At 64.5% G+C, this 14,076-nt stretch overlaps 1 protein-coding gene across 3 annotated transcripts in view; it reads right to left on the reverse strand.

The window, feature by feature from the left end:
- KCNAB2 (potassium voltage-gated channel subfamily A regulatory beta subunit 2) overlaps nt 1-14,076 on the reverse strand; it is a 63,192-nt gene that overhangs the window by 9,528 nt on the left and 39,588 nt on the right. For all 3 annotated transcript variants that reach the window (XR_013995637.1, XM_081085485.1, XM_081085486.1), the window contains 7 exons: nt 11,339-11,382; nt 10,695-10,732; nt 8,366-8,445; nt 5,626-5,670; nt 3,796-3,840; nt 2,855-2,898; nt 2,006-2,092 (listed from right to left, as the gene is read on the reverse strand). Coding sequence is in view for 2 of the 3 variants with exons in the window: in XM_081085485.1 (XP_080941611.1) it covers nt 2,006-2,092; nt 2,855-2,898; nt 3,796-3,840; nt 5,626-5,670; nt 8,366-8,445; nt 10,695-10,732; nt 11,339-11,382 (383 nt within the window). In the remaining variant the exon portion in view is untranslated. The remainder of the gene's footprint in view (nt 1-2,005; nt 2,093-2,854; nt 2,899-3,795; nt 3,841-5,625; nt 5,671-8,365; nt 8,446-10,694; nt 10,733-11,338; nt 11,383-14,076) is intronic.

A 14,076-nucleotide genomic window follows, 5' to 3' on the forward strand; every position in this document is an offset into this window, starting at 1 on the left:
TGTCGGTTGGAGGGGCTTGAGGGTCCCACACCCGCGCCCTGAGCCCCGTGCCGGCCTGGCGCCCCGTCGGGCTCTTTAGAAACACTCTCGGGGGACCTGCAGCCATGCAGCGCGAGCGCCCCTTCCTCTCAGCCACGGCGCAGGCCCACATGCTGGAGAGGAAGCCCAGGCACCCCGTCCCAGCCTGGCTCCCGGCCGCTCCGTCCTGACGAGGGGCCGCGCGATGCAGGGCCCTTCCATGCAGAGGGCAGGCCGCCGAGCCTGCGGTCACGGCCACGCGGTAGCCCCACAGCCCGGGGCGGCCCTGACGGCGGGTGCCCTGGGCCCAGGCTGCTGGGATCCCGGAGGGTCCCAGGCGGTGGCAGGCGGGCATGGAGCCCACACCCGGGACCATGGTGCCCTCACACGGAACATGGCGCTCTGCCCTCTGCCCAAGTGTGATGTCAGTGCCCCAGACACAGGGACAGCGAGGGGCCTGTCCTGCGCCTCAACATTTAATGCTGCCGAACAAATCCTTGCAGCTGCTGCCAAGACCCCTGGCATCTCCTGTCGTGTCACAAATAATACATGGGAGGGGTCAGGTGGCAGTGCCAGTTGGCAGGCAGGAGCCCTGCCACCGTGGAACTCAGCCCGGGCCCCCGGGAGGCTGTGGCCGGCCGTGGTGTGGGGTCCTGGGGCCAGAGGCTGCCCGGGTCTCGAGTTTCCCGGCTCATGAGGGCGTCCTTCCAGGGGGACAATGTTCCATTCCAGTGCGGAGTCAGGCCACACAGGAAGGGGTGAGTGGCAGGTGGCCAGCCCTCCCAGGGATACGAGCACCATGCCCGCCAGGACGCTCACGGAGGAGCCAGGCGCAGCTCGCATGGGGTTCATGGCTTCTGGTTGGGGCAGGAGCTTAGCAAACATGAATTATGGAGAAGAGAAGACTTGTGGGATCCAGAAACACTCTGGGATCCCCGATGTGTTTGTTCCGGTGGGAATCTGGCCTCCCCCAGCCCTGCCCCGGCCCACCCAGCGCCAAGGTTTTAGGCCCTGATCGCAGCATCACCCGCTCAGGCGGGGCCCGCGGCCGCCCCAGGACCTCAGCAGCGCCAGGCGGGGGCGGGGCATGCACAGAGGGCGGGAGAATGAAGGACAGCGGCCGGTGGGTGTCGGGCACTGGGTTTCCCTTATGCATTTTATGGAGGAGTTTGTCCTGGGGGAGAGAGTCGTGTAAATAAAACCACTGCCTCATAAAATGCAGCTCAGACACAGGTCAATGGCCGGCGAGGGTACTGGGTACCTTCTATGATGAATGTCCTGGACTTGGAGGAACTAAATGGGTCCCCTGGTGATAAAAGAAAGATTTAGAGACCAGAGTCGACAGCTGGGGGAACACGGGAGGCGCGGAATGACAGAGGGCGCGGGAGGGAGGCACAAATCACTTCCGCAGAATTCGCGTTATAAACCCCACGCACATATATATATACACGCGTGCACACACGGTGTACATATATACACACATATGTCAACAAATGAAGGAAAAATAACTGAACACGACCTAACGTTCCAAGTCCCCGAAGCAGGAGGCTGAGGGAGATGGGAGGGGTGACCGCGGGAGGTGAAAGAATAATTAAGCGCCTAAGAAACTAAAACCGCTCTGCGAAGCCTGCATGTCTTTTCTCCTCGAAGGAGCCGAGCGCAAGAGGCAGGCCTCGGGGAAGGTGATGGAAAGGAGGAGCAGTTGCAACGAGCCATCATCTTGTGACCCCACTGAGCTGCAAACTCTTAACAGCCGGGAGGGGAGAGCATGCCACAGCCCCGAACCCCGGACGGGGACCCAGGTGTACCAGGTGCCCCCGGCTGGGGGGTGGGGAGACTCTGGGGCCGAGCTCAGGCCTCCCTGCCCGCTCTCTCCACCCCAAAGGCCTGGCGTCCCCTCCCCGCTGGCCTGGGTGCCCAGCGGGGCCTGTGCCGAGGCCCTCAAGCCTCAGGGTAGCACCTCCGGGCCAGCCGACGGAGAACCCACCTTCCATGGGCGTGTTGGGGTCCGGGCGGTTGGCAAACACCACGTCCACATACTCGAGCTGCAGCCGCTCCAGGGAGGCCTTCAGACCTGGGAGGAGTGGGAGGGAGGGTCACCGTCATCACAGATTGCCGGGGCCGCCGCCCGAGCCAGAGGTGGAAGGGAGAGGCGGGCAGTTGGGGGCCGTGGAGGCCAGGGGAGGAGGCCAATGTCCTGCACTGGGATGTGGGGGGACCGTCCAGGGTCTCCTGTGGCCCGTGGGGTGACAGGGAGGGAGGGGCAGCACGTGTGGCGCCCACCGCACCCAAGGCCGAGGGCGTCTGAGACGCACCAGTCGTGACCCTGCACCCGGCGGGGTCAGAGCAGAGCTGGAGTGGGTGCTGGGCTGGGGCAGCGGTCGCCAGGCCCCCCAGTCATCTGTTAGAGGATGAACATGAGGAGGACAGAAAAGGCAGGAGACACGGAAAATGCAGTGGCAGAGGGTGGCGCTGGCTGACCCGGCCCTGTGCTCCAGGCGCTGAGCCCCTTGGGCGGGTCTGACATCCACCCTTGTCTGGGTGCTCCCCATTCCCGGGGCCCCCAGGGGCGGTGCTCTCCCTGAGCCGCCTCAGAGGCCTGGGGAAGTGACTCCCGATCAGCACTGAATGGAAAGCCAGGCCTGTCTGTGTCCTGCCCGGAGGCCACACCGTCCCACCCAGGGCGACACAGGCCCCACCCTGCCCACACCCCTGCCCTCCCTCGGGACACGGAGGAGCGGGTGTCCCCAGGCCCGGGGCTGTGCTTATGGGGAGGGGTGGGTGTGCACCCTCCGTTTTGCACCCAGGGAGGACCCTGGGGCTCAGGGCCCCTCACCTTCTATGATGTGCTTCCGGGAGAGGCCCCGCTCGGTCTCCGCTCTGAAAAACAGGCCCACAGCGCGTGAGGGTGACGGCGGTTTGGGGTGTTGATGATGCAAATGTTGGGCAAAAAGGTAGGTCAGCAGGCGTCACTTCGGGGTGGAAACCAGGAGGCCAGCGGGGCGCTCCCCCAGGCGTGGCGGGGGTGTGGGGGGAGGGGGACCCAGGCTGCTCCTGGCCGTCCTGAGGAGAGGGCGGCCGTGCAGGGGGGAGGGGGTGGAGGGGGTGGAGGGGGCGGTTCCTGTTTTTCAATCTGTTCTTCTGCTTGGCGTGGATTTTTTTAAAGATTAAGAATGAACCATATCCCAGTCAGGGCACATGTCCGGATTGCAGGCTCGATCCCCAGTGGGGAGCGTGCAGGAGGCAGCCGATCAATGATTCTCTCCCATTACTGATGTTTCTCTCTCTCTTTCCCTCTCCCTTCCTCTCTGAAATCAATAAACGTATATTTTAAAGAATGAACCACATTTGTAATTCCCAGCCCCCGAGAGAGAATACGGGAGACTCCCGGAGGCCGGGAGGGGTGCTAAGGCCCAGGAAAGGTCGGGGTTTGGACAGTTCACCAATTGTCTGTTTCCCAGGAGTTTTAGAACGCTACCTTGGTGATCAGAAAAAAAGAACAAATCCACGAGTGTGAACATAGAAACTAAACAAGGTTTGAATAAAAGACAGACTCGGCCGAAGCTGCTTTTCGGGAACTTGACCTCCCTTCGTAGGGAAGGGCGCCAGGGCAGACGGCGGCACCAAAGCCAGGCCTCCCATATCGGCACCAGGGGACAGGGAGCGGCAAGGGCCTGGCTTCTGCCCTCCCCCCGCCCCCCAGGAGCCTCCTCAGCCAGGGGAGTGGGCTGGGCTCCGGGCTGCGGCCCCTGGACCTGCCGCGGGAGCGTCACCTACTTTCCTCCCCAGAAGATCTTGGTGGTGATGACCAGGCTGGACCGTCTGTGGACAGAGCAGGAGGAGGGTGTTACTGCACGTGGTCCCGTGGGGGTCCTCCCACCCTTCTCACCGGGGAGCGCTGGGTGAAATAGGGTGCCCGTCATTCAGTCATTGCTGCGTTGAGCCTGGACCCTGGGCTCCGTGTGGCATCAGGAGACAACCCATGGGTGTAACTAACTAACCACGTGGGTGCAGCTTCCCAACATGGGCCCACAGGGCGGGTATGGGGCCCAAAGGAGACGGCCCAGAGGAGGGGCATGTCTGGTAGAGGGGTCTCGGGAGAATGCAGGGGGGACACAGCTCAGGGGATGGGAGCAGGTTGAGGGAGCGGTGGGGCCGGGGCCACGGGAGGCTCAGGGGCCAAGGGCGGCAGGAGCCGAGGATGAAGGACAGGGGGGCAAGCTTCCCGCTGACACTGTCAGAAGAGCTGTGGGGATGGTGGCGGGGGGGGGGGGGAGCGGGCATTGAAGGAGGAGAGGCTGGGGTGTGAGGGGGGCTCGGGGATGCCGGCTGGGGTGCTGAGGGCCCAGGGGTGGGGCGTGGGAAGGACGTTGTTTTCCTGCTTTAAGTCTATATGAGCCAAACGGGGCCCCGTGCCTGTCCTGAGGGGCAGGTGAGGGTGAGTGACCTGAGGCTGTGCCCTCCCCCACGGCCGCTCGGGACACAGGTCCTCGAAGCCACAAGCGCGGGCACAGCTTCCCCCGCGGGCGGGGGTGACCCGGTGCTCCTGTCTCCACCGAGACATCATCGGGGACTTGCGACCGCGGGCGACCTCCTTTCACTAGGGACCCAGAAGGGACTTGGGGATCAATTAGAGCCACAAGGACACACTTTGGGGGGGGAAGAGGAGGGGCGTCAGCCGTGTGTGTCGGGCCGGAGGGAGGCCCGGCTTTACCGCAGCTTCTGGAATTACTGGAAACAAAGCCGCTCGGGCCACTGGCTGTGTCTGCCCCGATGAAGCTGGGGCTGCGGCTGGGGGTCCTGACCTGCCCCCCGGGGCCCAGCTCAGAGGGGGTGCGGGTCCTGACCTGCCCCCCAGGGCCCAGCTCAGAGCGGGTGCGGGTCCTGACCTGCCCCCCGGGGCCCAGCTCAGAGCGGGTGCGGCTCCTGAGGTGAAGGCGGTCTTAGGAGCCACCGCTTCCCGGGGGAGTGGGGTGTGAAGGCCCGGGAGGTGTCTGAGCCTCGGGACAGCCCGACCAGGAGGTGGGACAGCGGTCCCTGTCCAGGGGACTGACCCCTCTCTTCTCGGCACCACCCCTGCGGCACCCAGGGCTGCAAGTTCCCACGGCAGCTCTGCTTGGCCTCACCCAGTCAGCCTTGCCCCCGGGACCCTGGCCCTCTGAACCGCGGGTCAGGGGGAGGGGCAGATGGGGGTGCGGGCCACCGCTGGCTCCCTCTCCAGCAGAGACGCCACCTGGGAGAACGGAATTGGCACCCCCCCTCGCCACAGCCCCTGGCTCCTTGGGTGCGGCCACCCCCAGTGAACCTCACTCCCTGGAGAAAGCTCTGGGCTGCCTCATTCCGGGACAGCCTTCCCTTCCCCATGAGAGAGATTCTGGGGCTTGGAGGTCTTAGAAAGATGGCGAGGAGACCACCCCGGGCACGCCCCTGGTGACAGGACGGGACCGCGGGGACCAGGCCACGCTCGCCCGGGGAGGCCTGCCTACCGAATCCCAGCCCAGAGCGCGCCTGCCTCTCACGGAACCCCCTCCCTCCCCGCTCCCCCAGGCTCTCCCCCCGCCCCTCGTGTGGGCCCTGGACACAGACCACAGAGAGAGCAGGCACTACCTCCATCCCTTCTTCTTAATGATGTTCCCGAGAACCACCTCAGCCCTGCAAGAAAGGCCAGACACGGAGATGTCATTAAGCCACAGAAGCGCCCACCCGCCCACGGACAGCTGGCCACCTGGTCCCCGAGGGAGAGGTCATGGGGCCAGGAGCCAGCCGGCCCCCGAGGCTCGGGCAGCTCATCCAGGGACAGGCGTGGCTGCTGTGCCCCCACAAAGGGGCGTGGCACGTGTCCCTACGCCTGGTCTGGGCCGCAGTGCTCTGGCCCATAGGCAAGGCTGGCGGCACCCGGTGGCTGGGCCACGGGAAATTCACCGGGAAGACACCCGCCACGTGACGTGGGCGAAGCTTCCAGACAGGAAGGTTTTTGTGTGTTTGTTAATCCTCATTCGAGGGCATTTTTCCCGTTGATTTTGAGAGTGGAAGGAAGGAAGGAAGGAAGGAAGGAGGGAGGGAGGGAGGGAGGGAGAGAAACATCGACGTGAGAGAGACATCCACTAGCTGCCTTCTACACACGCCCCAACTGGGCCAGGGATGGACCTGCAACCCAGGTATGTGCCCTAAACTGGGAATTGAACCCAAGACCCTTCGGGGTGTGGGCTGATGCTCTAACCACTGACACACAGCGGCCAGGGCCAGATAAGCATGTTTTTAAAAGTTAAATTATTCATCTTGTTTTCAGAGACAACAGACAGGGACTCAGGGCCAGGGCGGGGTTCGGACAGAGCGCTTGCAGGCGTGTGTGTGTGTGTGTGTGTGTGTGCACGCGTGTGTGCACATGTGCGTGTGTGTATGTGCGTGTGCTCCTCTGGTCTCCTGCGTTCGGATGAGAGACAGTGGCCTTGCTGGCCCCTGTCCGCTGTTGGGCGTCCCTCGGGGCCCTGCACCAAACTCGGGCGGCGGCCTCATGGGCACTGTTCCGGCCCGCGTGGCGCTGCAGCGATGGACTCCTGACTTTAGCTTTTGACTTTTAAGGACGTTTTGCTTGCAGCAAAGTGTTCCTGAGTGAGAGCCGCCAGGGGAGGCTGAGCCGTGCGCAGCGCTCCCTTCAATAGAAGGCTGAGTCACGCACTCAGGAGTAATGGCTCTCGCTGGCAAGCTGCTTGGCAGAGTCTGAGAGCTCTCCGCTCCCGGTCAGGATGCTCAGAAAGGCACTCAGCCCGGCCTCCTCCTCAGCCCTGGGTCCCTCACTTGTGGGACGAAGGTCAGGAAAGGACGGAGAGAGAAAAGCAGCCGTGGGCCTGGCTCACAGGCACTGTAGACAGAGTTAGCCAAAGCCTGTAGCCCGTGGCCATGAACTTGGTAAGGTTGGCGCCATCCTAGAATCCCTGCAGCTCTGGGAAGCGCCCAAATTAGCATCGGCATGGGGAGGGGGGAGACTCAGCAAGCTACGGGACTGGCACTTGGTTAGCGAGAGGGACAGCGCCGGGCCCCTGCCCGCTGGAGCCGCCTGGCAGCCCCGGGCCCCGGGCAGCTCCTCTCTGCCTGTCCTTTGGCGCAGCGCCCCGTCCCCGTGTGGGTGGCTGTGGGCACCGAGGCCCTGATGGGGGTGAGTGGGCAGGTTCAGAGGCGGGGGAAGTGGAGGGCAGGGCGGGGGTGGTGGCTCTGGGGGCAGCGACAAGCCCCAGAAGCGCTCCCCGAGTCCTTGGCTTCTACATGGGCTTCCAGGAGGCCCCGCGGCTGCCAGGACCCAGTGTGCTCGTCCCGAGCTGCCCAGCCTGGGTGTCCCCTAACCAGGGAAGTGAGACTGACGCAGTGTGGCTGCCGTGAACTGTGTGCACCGGCTGGGCCCCAGGAGCCCTCGTGCAGGGCCGGGTGCAGGCCGGGGCGCTCAGAGCCCGGCGGGGCTGTGGGGCGGCTTCCGCTTTGGGCCTCCCCGCCTCTGACCTTCAGGGAGCTCATTGGTCTGGAAAGCGTTTCACTGTGATGGGCAGCGGCTGCCGTTTGGAGGGGCTGGGAGGCGCAGTGAGCTGCTGACGGGGGTTGAGGGAGGTTGGGGGGTCCCAGTGGAGGCCCCCAGGGCTGTGAGGTCCAGACCCTGGGCCAGGACTTGAGTCGAGGCCCCGCGGCTTTGGCGCTGGGACAGGCTGTGGAGATTCCCCAAGCCCCGCTGCAGGTGCAGGCCCGGAGGTGCCCCAGCCCCGGCTGACGGCATGCGGCTCGTGCAGGCGGGAGGGGCGGAGGGAGGGGAAAGAGCCAGCAGATGACTTCACAAGCAAAGCTGCCTTTGGAGCCCGAGGCAGGAGAGCGGATGATTTGATTACAGCCGGTCCTAAGCCCAGGCCAGCGGCCTTGGCCGAGCAGCGCTTTTACATAATTGAGTAGCAAGTCCATTGCCAGGACGGGAGTGCCTCCTGCAGCGCGGGGCTGGCCAGCTCCTGCGCCAGCCCCAGACCGGCTTCCACGGCCCTCGCTGCGCCATTAGGAGGTGAAGATGTCAGGAGGGTGGGGGGCCGCGGGCACGGCGGGAGAGCCGGTGACAGCTTCATCTTGGCCCTAGCCGGGCATCGCGGCGTTGGCACCAGAGGGCTGAGTGGCCGTGGTGTGTGAGCACATGGGGAGTTTAGCAAGGGACCAGTGTCCAAGGCCCAGGAGAACAACTCGCCCTTGAGCCATTTAGAGCTTAGAGAGCGGGCAGAGGGGGAGGCGCACGCAGGGCCCCTAGGGACGAGGGTCACGGGAAAAGGCGCTCCCGGGGGACCCGTGGCCACACCCCTTTCCCACGAGGAGAGACACGTACTTGCCCGCCGCGTAGACCTCCGCCGTGTCAAAGAGGTTGATGCCGTTGTCGTAGGCCAAGGTCATGAGCTGCTCCGCCATCTGAAATGAGAAGCGGGGGCTGCTGGCAGGCGCTCCGTCCTGCCAGCCGGGGGTGCCCCGAGGCCCAGGCCCCACACTGGGTAACCCTAACGACAGGACTCTGCTCTGCACCCCTGGGCACGCGCCTGCCTTCAGACACGGGCTTAGCAAGGATCACGGAGTTGCAGGCGGGCCGCTCAGCTGGAACGCCCAGTGGCCTGGCCGCCCCGGCAGTGCCCGCCTCCCTCCACAGCCCAGGCGGGTCCCTGCTTCCTGGTGGCACCAGCCCCGCCGGCTCAGACCCAGCAGACGGCCGGCTGGAGACTAAATCCCCGGCATCTTCATCGGAACGCAGGGAGGGGGGGGGGGGCCCTCGGAATCGACATGTTGGTTTTTGGACACAAACGGGAAGATTTAGAAGCGCTGCTAGCTCCTATACGTGTCGTCTGCCAGGACCTCCTGGGGCCCTGAATCTGTCACCTGTTGTGTCCGCTGTCCTCCCAGCTTCCCGTCACCTGGAAACGACTCCCAGTGTCGTCGAACGTCACTATGTCCCCGATGAAGATGTGGCGGGGGCAGCGGGCTGCCACTGGGGCGTTAATGGAGACCTACTGGCTGGTCACCACCCCCAGGTCTCTCTCTTTCCCACGGGGACATCGGGGGCAGCGCAGCGAGTGCCGTGGGAATGAAGTCGCCCCGCCTGCGAGTTTCGTGCCACAGCGACAGGGAAAGAGGCGAGGCAGGCGCGACCGGTTCCCGTGAACCACGTGGGCTCGGGGCTCTCGCTTCTAGTCTAAGCGCTCAGACCAGGTTGGTGGCCGGAGTAAAGAGTTCCTTGTGCCTTAAACACTCCCACCTTCACCCCCGCCCCCTACCCCCCCCCGCGACCGCCCAGACCCTATAAGCAAGTGCAAAGAATGATCAAACCTGCTGCTGTCGCAACAAGAAAAAGGAACAAAAACACCAATGGAGCCCGGCCGGTGTGGCTCAGTGGCTGAGCGTCAATCTATGAACCAGGAGGTCATGGGTTCGATTCCTGGTCAGGGCACATGCCCGGGTTGTGGGCTCGATCCCCAGCAGGGGGCGTGCAGGAGGCAGCCGATCCATGATTCCTCTCATCACTGATGCTTCTATCTCTCCCTTCCTCTCTAAATTAATAAAAATACATTTAAAGTGAAACCGGTTTGGCTCAGTGGATAGAGCGTCGGCCTGCGGACTGAAAGGTCCCAGGTTCGATTCCGATCAAGGGCATGTACCTGGGTTGCGGGCACATCCCCAGTGGGAGATGTGCAGGAGGCGGCTGATCGATGTTTCTCTCTCATCGATGTTTCTAACTCTATCTCTCTCCCTTCCTCTCTGTAAAAAATCAATAAAGTATATTTAAAAAAAAATACATTTAAAAACACACACGAAGCACACGCATCAGGATTCTGACGGAAGCAAAGCCTTTCCTGCGAAGACGAAGACGCGACCACAGCAACGAGGTCGCAGGCGAAGTCACTAATTTTTAAATGCGACCTTCCCCACGGTGGGTAAGGCAAATGGGACGATGACTCTCCCGCAGCGGCCGGAGCTCCGAGCAAAGGCCACTGTCCTTACTTCCCAGACACCCCCTCACTGCCTGGGCTGGGGGGGCGGGTGCATGGTGGCCTGGGGACGCACTGTCCCCTCCGCACGGACCCGGAGACACTGCTCAGCCCTCATCTTGCAGCAGAACTATGGGGACCTGCGGTCAGCGGCCTCAGCAGGCTGTGCTGAGGTTTCGCACTCTTGCGGGCTCTGCAGGGGCACTGGCCCGAGCTGGGAAAGCCTGCCCCTGGTTTTCCTGGTGCGCTGCAGGGAGGACGCTGCAGGGAGGATGCTGCAGGGAGGACGCGGGATTTCGGGCAAGCTGCAGGGAGGACGTGGGATTTCGGGGACACTGCAGGGAGGACGCTGCAGGGAGGACGCTGCAGGGAGGACGCGGGATTTCGGGCAAGCTGCAGGGAGGACGTGGGATTTCGGGGACACTGCAGGGAGGACGCTGCAGGGAGGACGCTGCAGGGAGGACGCGGGATTTCGGGGACGCTACGGGACGGGCTGAGCCCCTGGGCACCCGGCTGCTATATGGTGCCATCGCTGCGGTTCACCTTCCCGCCGGGCGCAGGAGAAACCGAGGGAAGCTGTGGCAGATGCTGGGGGTGCAGCCTCACTGGGCGTTTAGCAGGCGTCACCGCCTGCCTCGGGGGCTGCCCTCGCTGGGGCCTGGCAGGACGAGGGGCCCGTCTCACCTCGTCGGTGATCTGGCCTCCGAAGGTCACCCATGTTCCTGGAAGGAGACACACAGGGTCGGGTCAGAGAGCCTCCGGGGAAGTCGGTTCTCCCTCCCGGGTGCTGGGGCCTCGGGCTGCGGGGCCCAGGGGGCGGCCATGGCCGCTGCGCCACCCTGCCCTGTGGGGAGCGTGTCCTTGGTGTGTGGACACCTGAGCTTCAACGGAGAGGACAGACAGCGGCTGTGGGGCTCTGACACGCTCCTGGGCTCAAGCTGAAGTGCCTGCTGTTCCAGGGACGGGGTGCCGGGGGCAGGCCAGGGAGCAGGTCCTCACTCCTGCTGCCCGGAGTGTGTGTGTGTGTGTGTGTGTGTGTGTGTGTTGGGGCGCACAGTGTGTGTGTGTGTGTGTGTGTGTGTGTTGGGGCGCACAGTGCACCATGGAGGTGGAGGGACAGCGTGGCCCGGGAACAGAGCTCACAGCTTGGGAAAGGAAGAGGCTGTCTCTCCATCCCCTGTCCTCTCCTAGGCACCCCTGTTACCATGGTAACAGGCACACACCCATCCTGGCTCTGGGGGCAGCTCCCACCCCTGGGGGTGGTCCCCTTCAGCCCTCCCACAGCCTCTGCTTCCCTGGTGGCTCTGGACCGAGGGGCCCCCACTCACCCAGCCCCAGGCAGGAGACCCGCAGGCCCGACTTGCCCAGGTTCCTGAAAAACAAACGCTTGTCAGTTCTCAGCAGATCCAGCAGGACCCGCCGGCCAGGCCCGGCTCCACCATTCCCAGGGGCTCCCCTAGCCCCCACCGTCCCCACTGCAGCTACCCCAGCCCCCACCGTTCCCACTGCAGCTACCCCACCCCCACCTTTCCCACTGCAGCTCCCCCAGCCCCCACCTTTCCCACTGCAGCTCCCCCACCCCCACCTTTCCCACTGCAGCTCCCCCACCCCCACCTTTCCCACTGCAGCTCCCCCACCCCCACCTTTCCCACTGCAGCTCCCCCAGCCCCCACCTTTCCCACTGCAGCTCCCCCAGCCCCCACCTTTCCCACTGCAGCTCCCCCAGCCCCCACCTTTCCCACTGCAGCTCCCCCAGCCCCCACCGTTCCCACTGCAGCTCCCCCACCCCCACCTTTCCCACTGCAGCTCCCCCAGCCCCCACCTTTCCCACTGCAGCTCCCCCAGCCCCCACCGTTCCCACTGCAGCTCCCCCACCCCCACCTTTCCCATTGCAGCTCCCCCAGCCCCCACCTTTCCCACTGCAGCTCCCCCAGCCCCCACCTTTCCCACTGCAGCTCCCCCACCCCCACCTTTCCCACTGCAGCTCCCCCAGCCTCCACCTTTCCCACTGCAGCTCCCCCACCCCCACCTTTCCCACTGCAGCTCCCCCACCCCCACCTTTCCCACTGCAGCTCCCTCACCCCCCACCTTTCCCACTGCAGCTCCCCCACCCCCACCTTTCCCACTGCAGCTCCCCCACCCCCCACCTTTCCCACTGCAGCTCCCCAGCCCCCACCTTTCTGTGGAGAGCAGCTACAGCGTTTGGACAGGTTCAAGCCTCGGACTAATGAGGGGGCAGGTCCTCTCGTGGCAAAGCCACGTGCAAGTCCCAGCTTGGAGGGCAAAGCCTCCCAGCACAATTATGGCCAAAGGCTGTGGCTGTGAGCTTGACCTTATGGTCCGAACCTGTGGGCCCAGGTGGCTCAGTGATATGGGCTGCGGGAGGTACAGCCAGTGCTGCCAAAACAAAGCTTGATAGAGTTCAGGTGCAGGTAACTGAGTAAATTCGAAACCCGCGAGAACATTGTAAACATCTTGACCCGCCCTGACTTTGCCTCGTGGAATCTGCTATAAAATAAAGACTCGGCTCGCAGGCCGTGGCCTGTCTCTCCGTCCGAGAGCAGCGTCCCACCCGGCCCCAGCTTTATCCTCGGCTGTCTTCTTTAATCCAGGGCAGCTCCCCCAGCTCCTGCTGTTCTAAGAGCCGGCTCCCTGACTCCACCCCCCCCCCCCCCCTCCCCAGCCAACGCTGTTGGAGGCTCTGAAGCCAAGGGCGACCTTCAGAGAGAGGCCAGCTGCTGGCTGCCCTGGGGTAACGGGCCACTGTCGCCGTCCCACGTGCACATTGGGCTCAGCACGGGCTGGGACAGGCCATGTTGGTGACCAGGCAGGGCCACCTCGGAGGGAAAATGGAACCGTTGACTCGTTTCCCGGCTGAAACGAGATGGACTCAGCCTGCGGTACCGGCCGCGGGTCCTCCCCGGAATGCCCTCCTTCCCCTTCGTTAGTGTCACGCCCGCGTCCTGGGCCACGCCCCTGAGCAGCAGGAGTGGGGGCTCCACGGTGGGTGCCGGTTCCTGCTGGGCTGAGCCCCAGCCTCTGTGTGACCCCCTAGGCAGCCGGCTCCAGAATACGCCCCCCCCCCCTTACTGGGGACACAGGATGTGAGCTGCCCAGATGGTGAGTTGAGAAGCGCAGGGTGGTGACCCCACGGCTGGGCCCTGACCCTCCGGTGTTGACTCCACTTCCTGGTGGGATCCTGATGCCAGGAGCCTGGTCCTGGGACCAGCCCGGGTGCGACCCCCTCCAGGCGGCAGGAAGTCGGAGAAATGCCGGAGGCGCCGGCTGTGAGCCCCAGCCTCCTTCCCCGAGGGCTACCCCACTTCTAACTTCAGTGGGTGCTGTGTCCTCAGTTCCTCTCCAGGCCTGAGCCTGCCCTGCCCATCTCTGACAAGGTCCACCTGACCCTCCGCAGCCTCGGTTTCCCTGGTTACAAGGCCTGGGCCCCACCCGCTTTGCAGGCAGGCAGTGGTGAGGTGTGGATCCCATAACTCGTAAGCAGTTTGCAAGCAGTCTAAGGTGCCACCAAACGTAAGGCACCCCGAAATCGTCAGCTTTCTTGTCAGGTTCCCCACTAAGCCGGCTCTGCTGCCGCGGCTGCTCCCACGGAGCTGGGACATGCCCCGCGTGAGGACGCACTGGCGCTGGCTTCCCTGTGGGAGGCGGGCACGTCGGGCAGAGGTTCCGCAGCCGGAGCTCAAATCCTGGCCCCACCTTCATGGCCGAGCAGTCTGGGCCCGACGCCTCTGCCTGCGCATCTGCAGGCTGGGCTCGCCACGCGCCTCCCAGGGGCGGCCAGGAGCCCCGAGCTGGCACATGTGCCCGGGCACAGTGCACAGGACACAGGCTGGGCTTGCCACACGCCTCCCACGGTGCGGCCAGGAGGCCCCGAACTGGCACATGTGCCCGGGCACAGTGCACAGGACACAGGCTGGGATCACCACACGCCTCCCACGGGGCGGCCAGGAGGAGGCCCCGAACTGGCACATGTGCCCGGGCACAGAGCACAGGACACAGGCTGGGATCACCACGCGTCTCCCACGGGGCGGCCAGGAGGAGGCCCCGA

The sequence above is a fragment of the Myotis nattereri genome, assembly GCF_964212035.1.
Source record: "Myotis nattereri genome assembly, chromosome: 3".
Taxonomy (NCBI): Eukaryota; Metazoa; Chordata; class Mammalia; order Chiroptera; family Vespertilionidae; genus Myotis; species Myotis nattereri.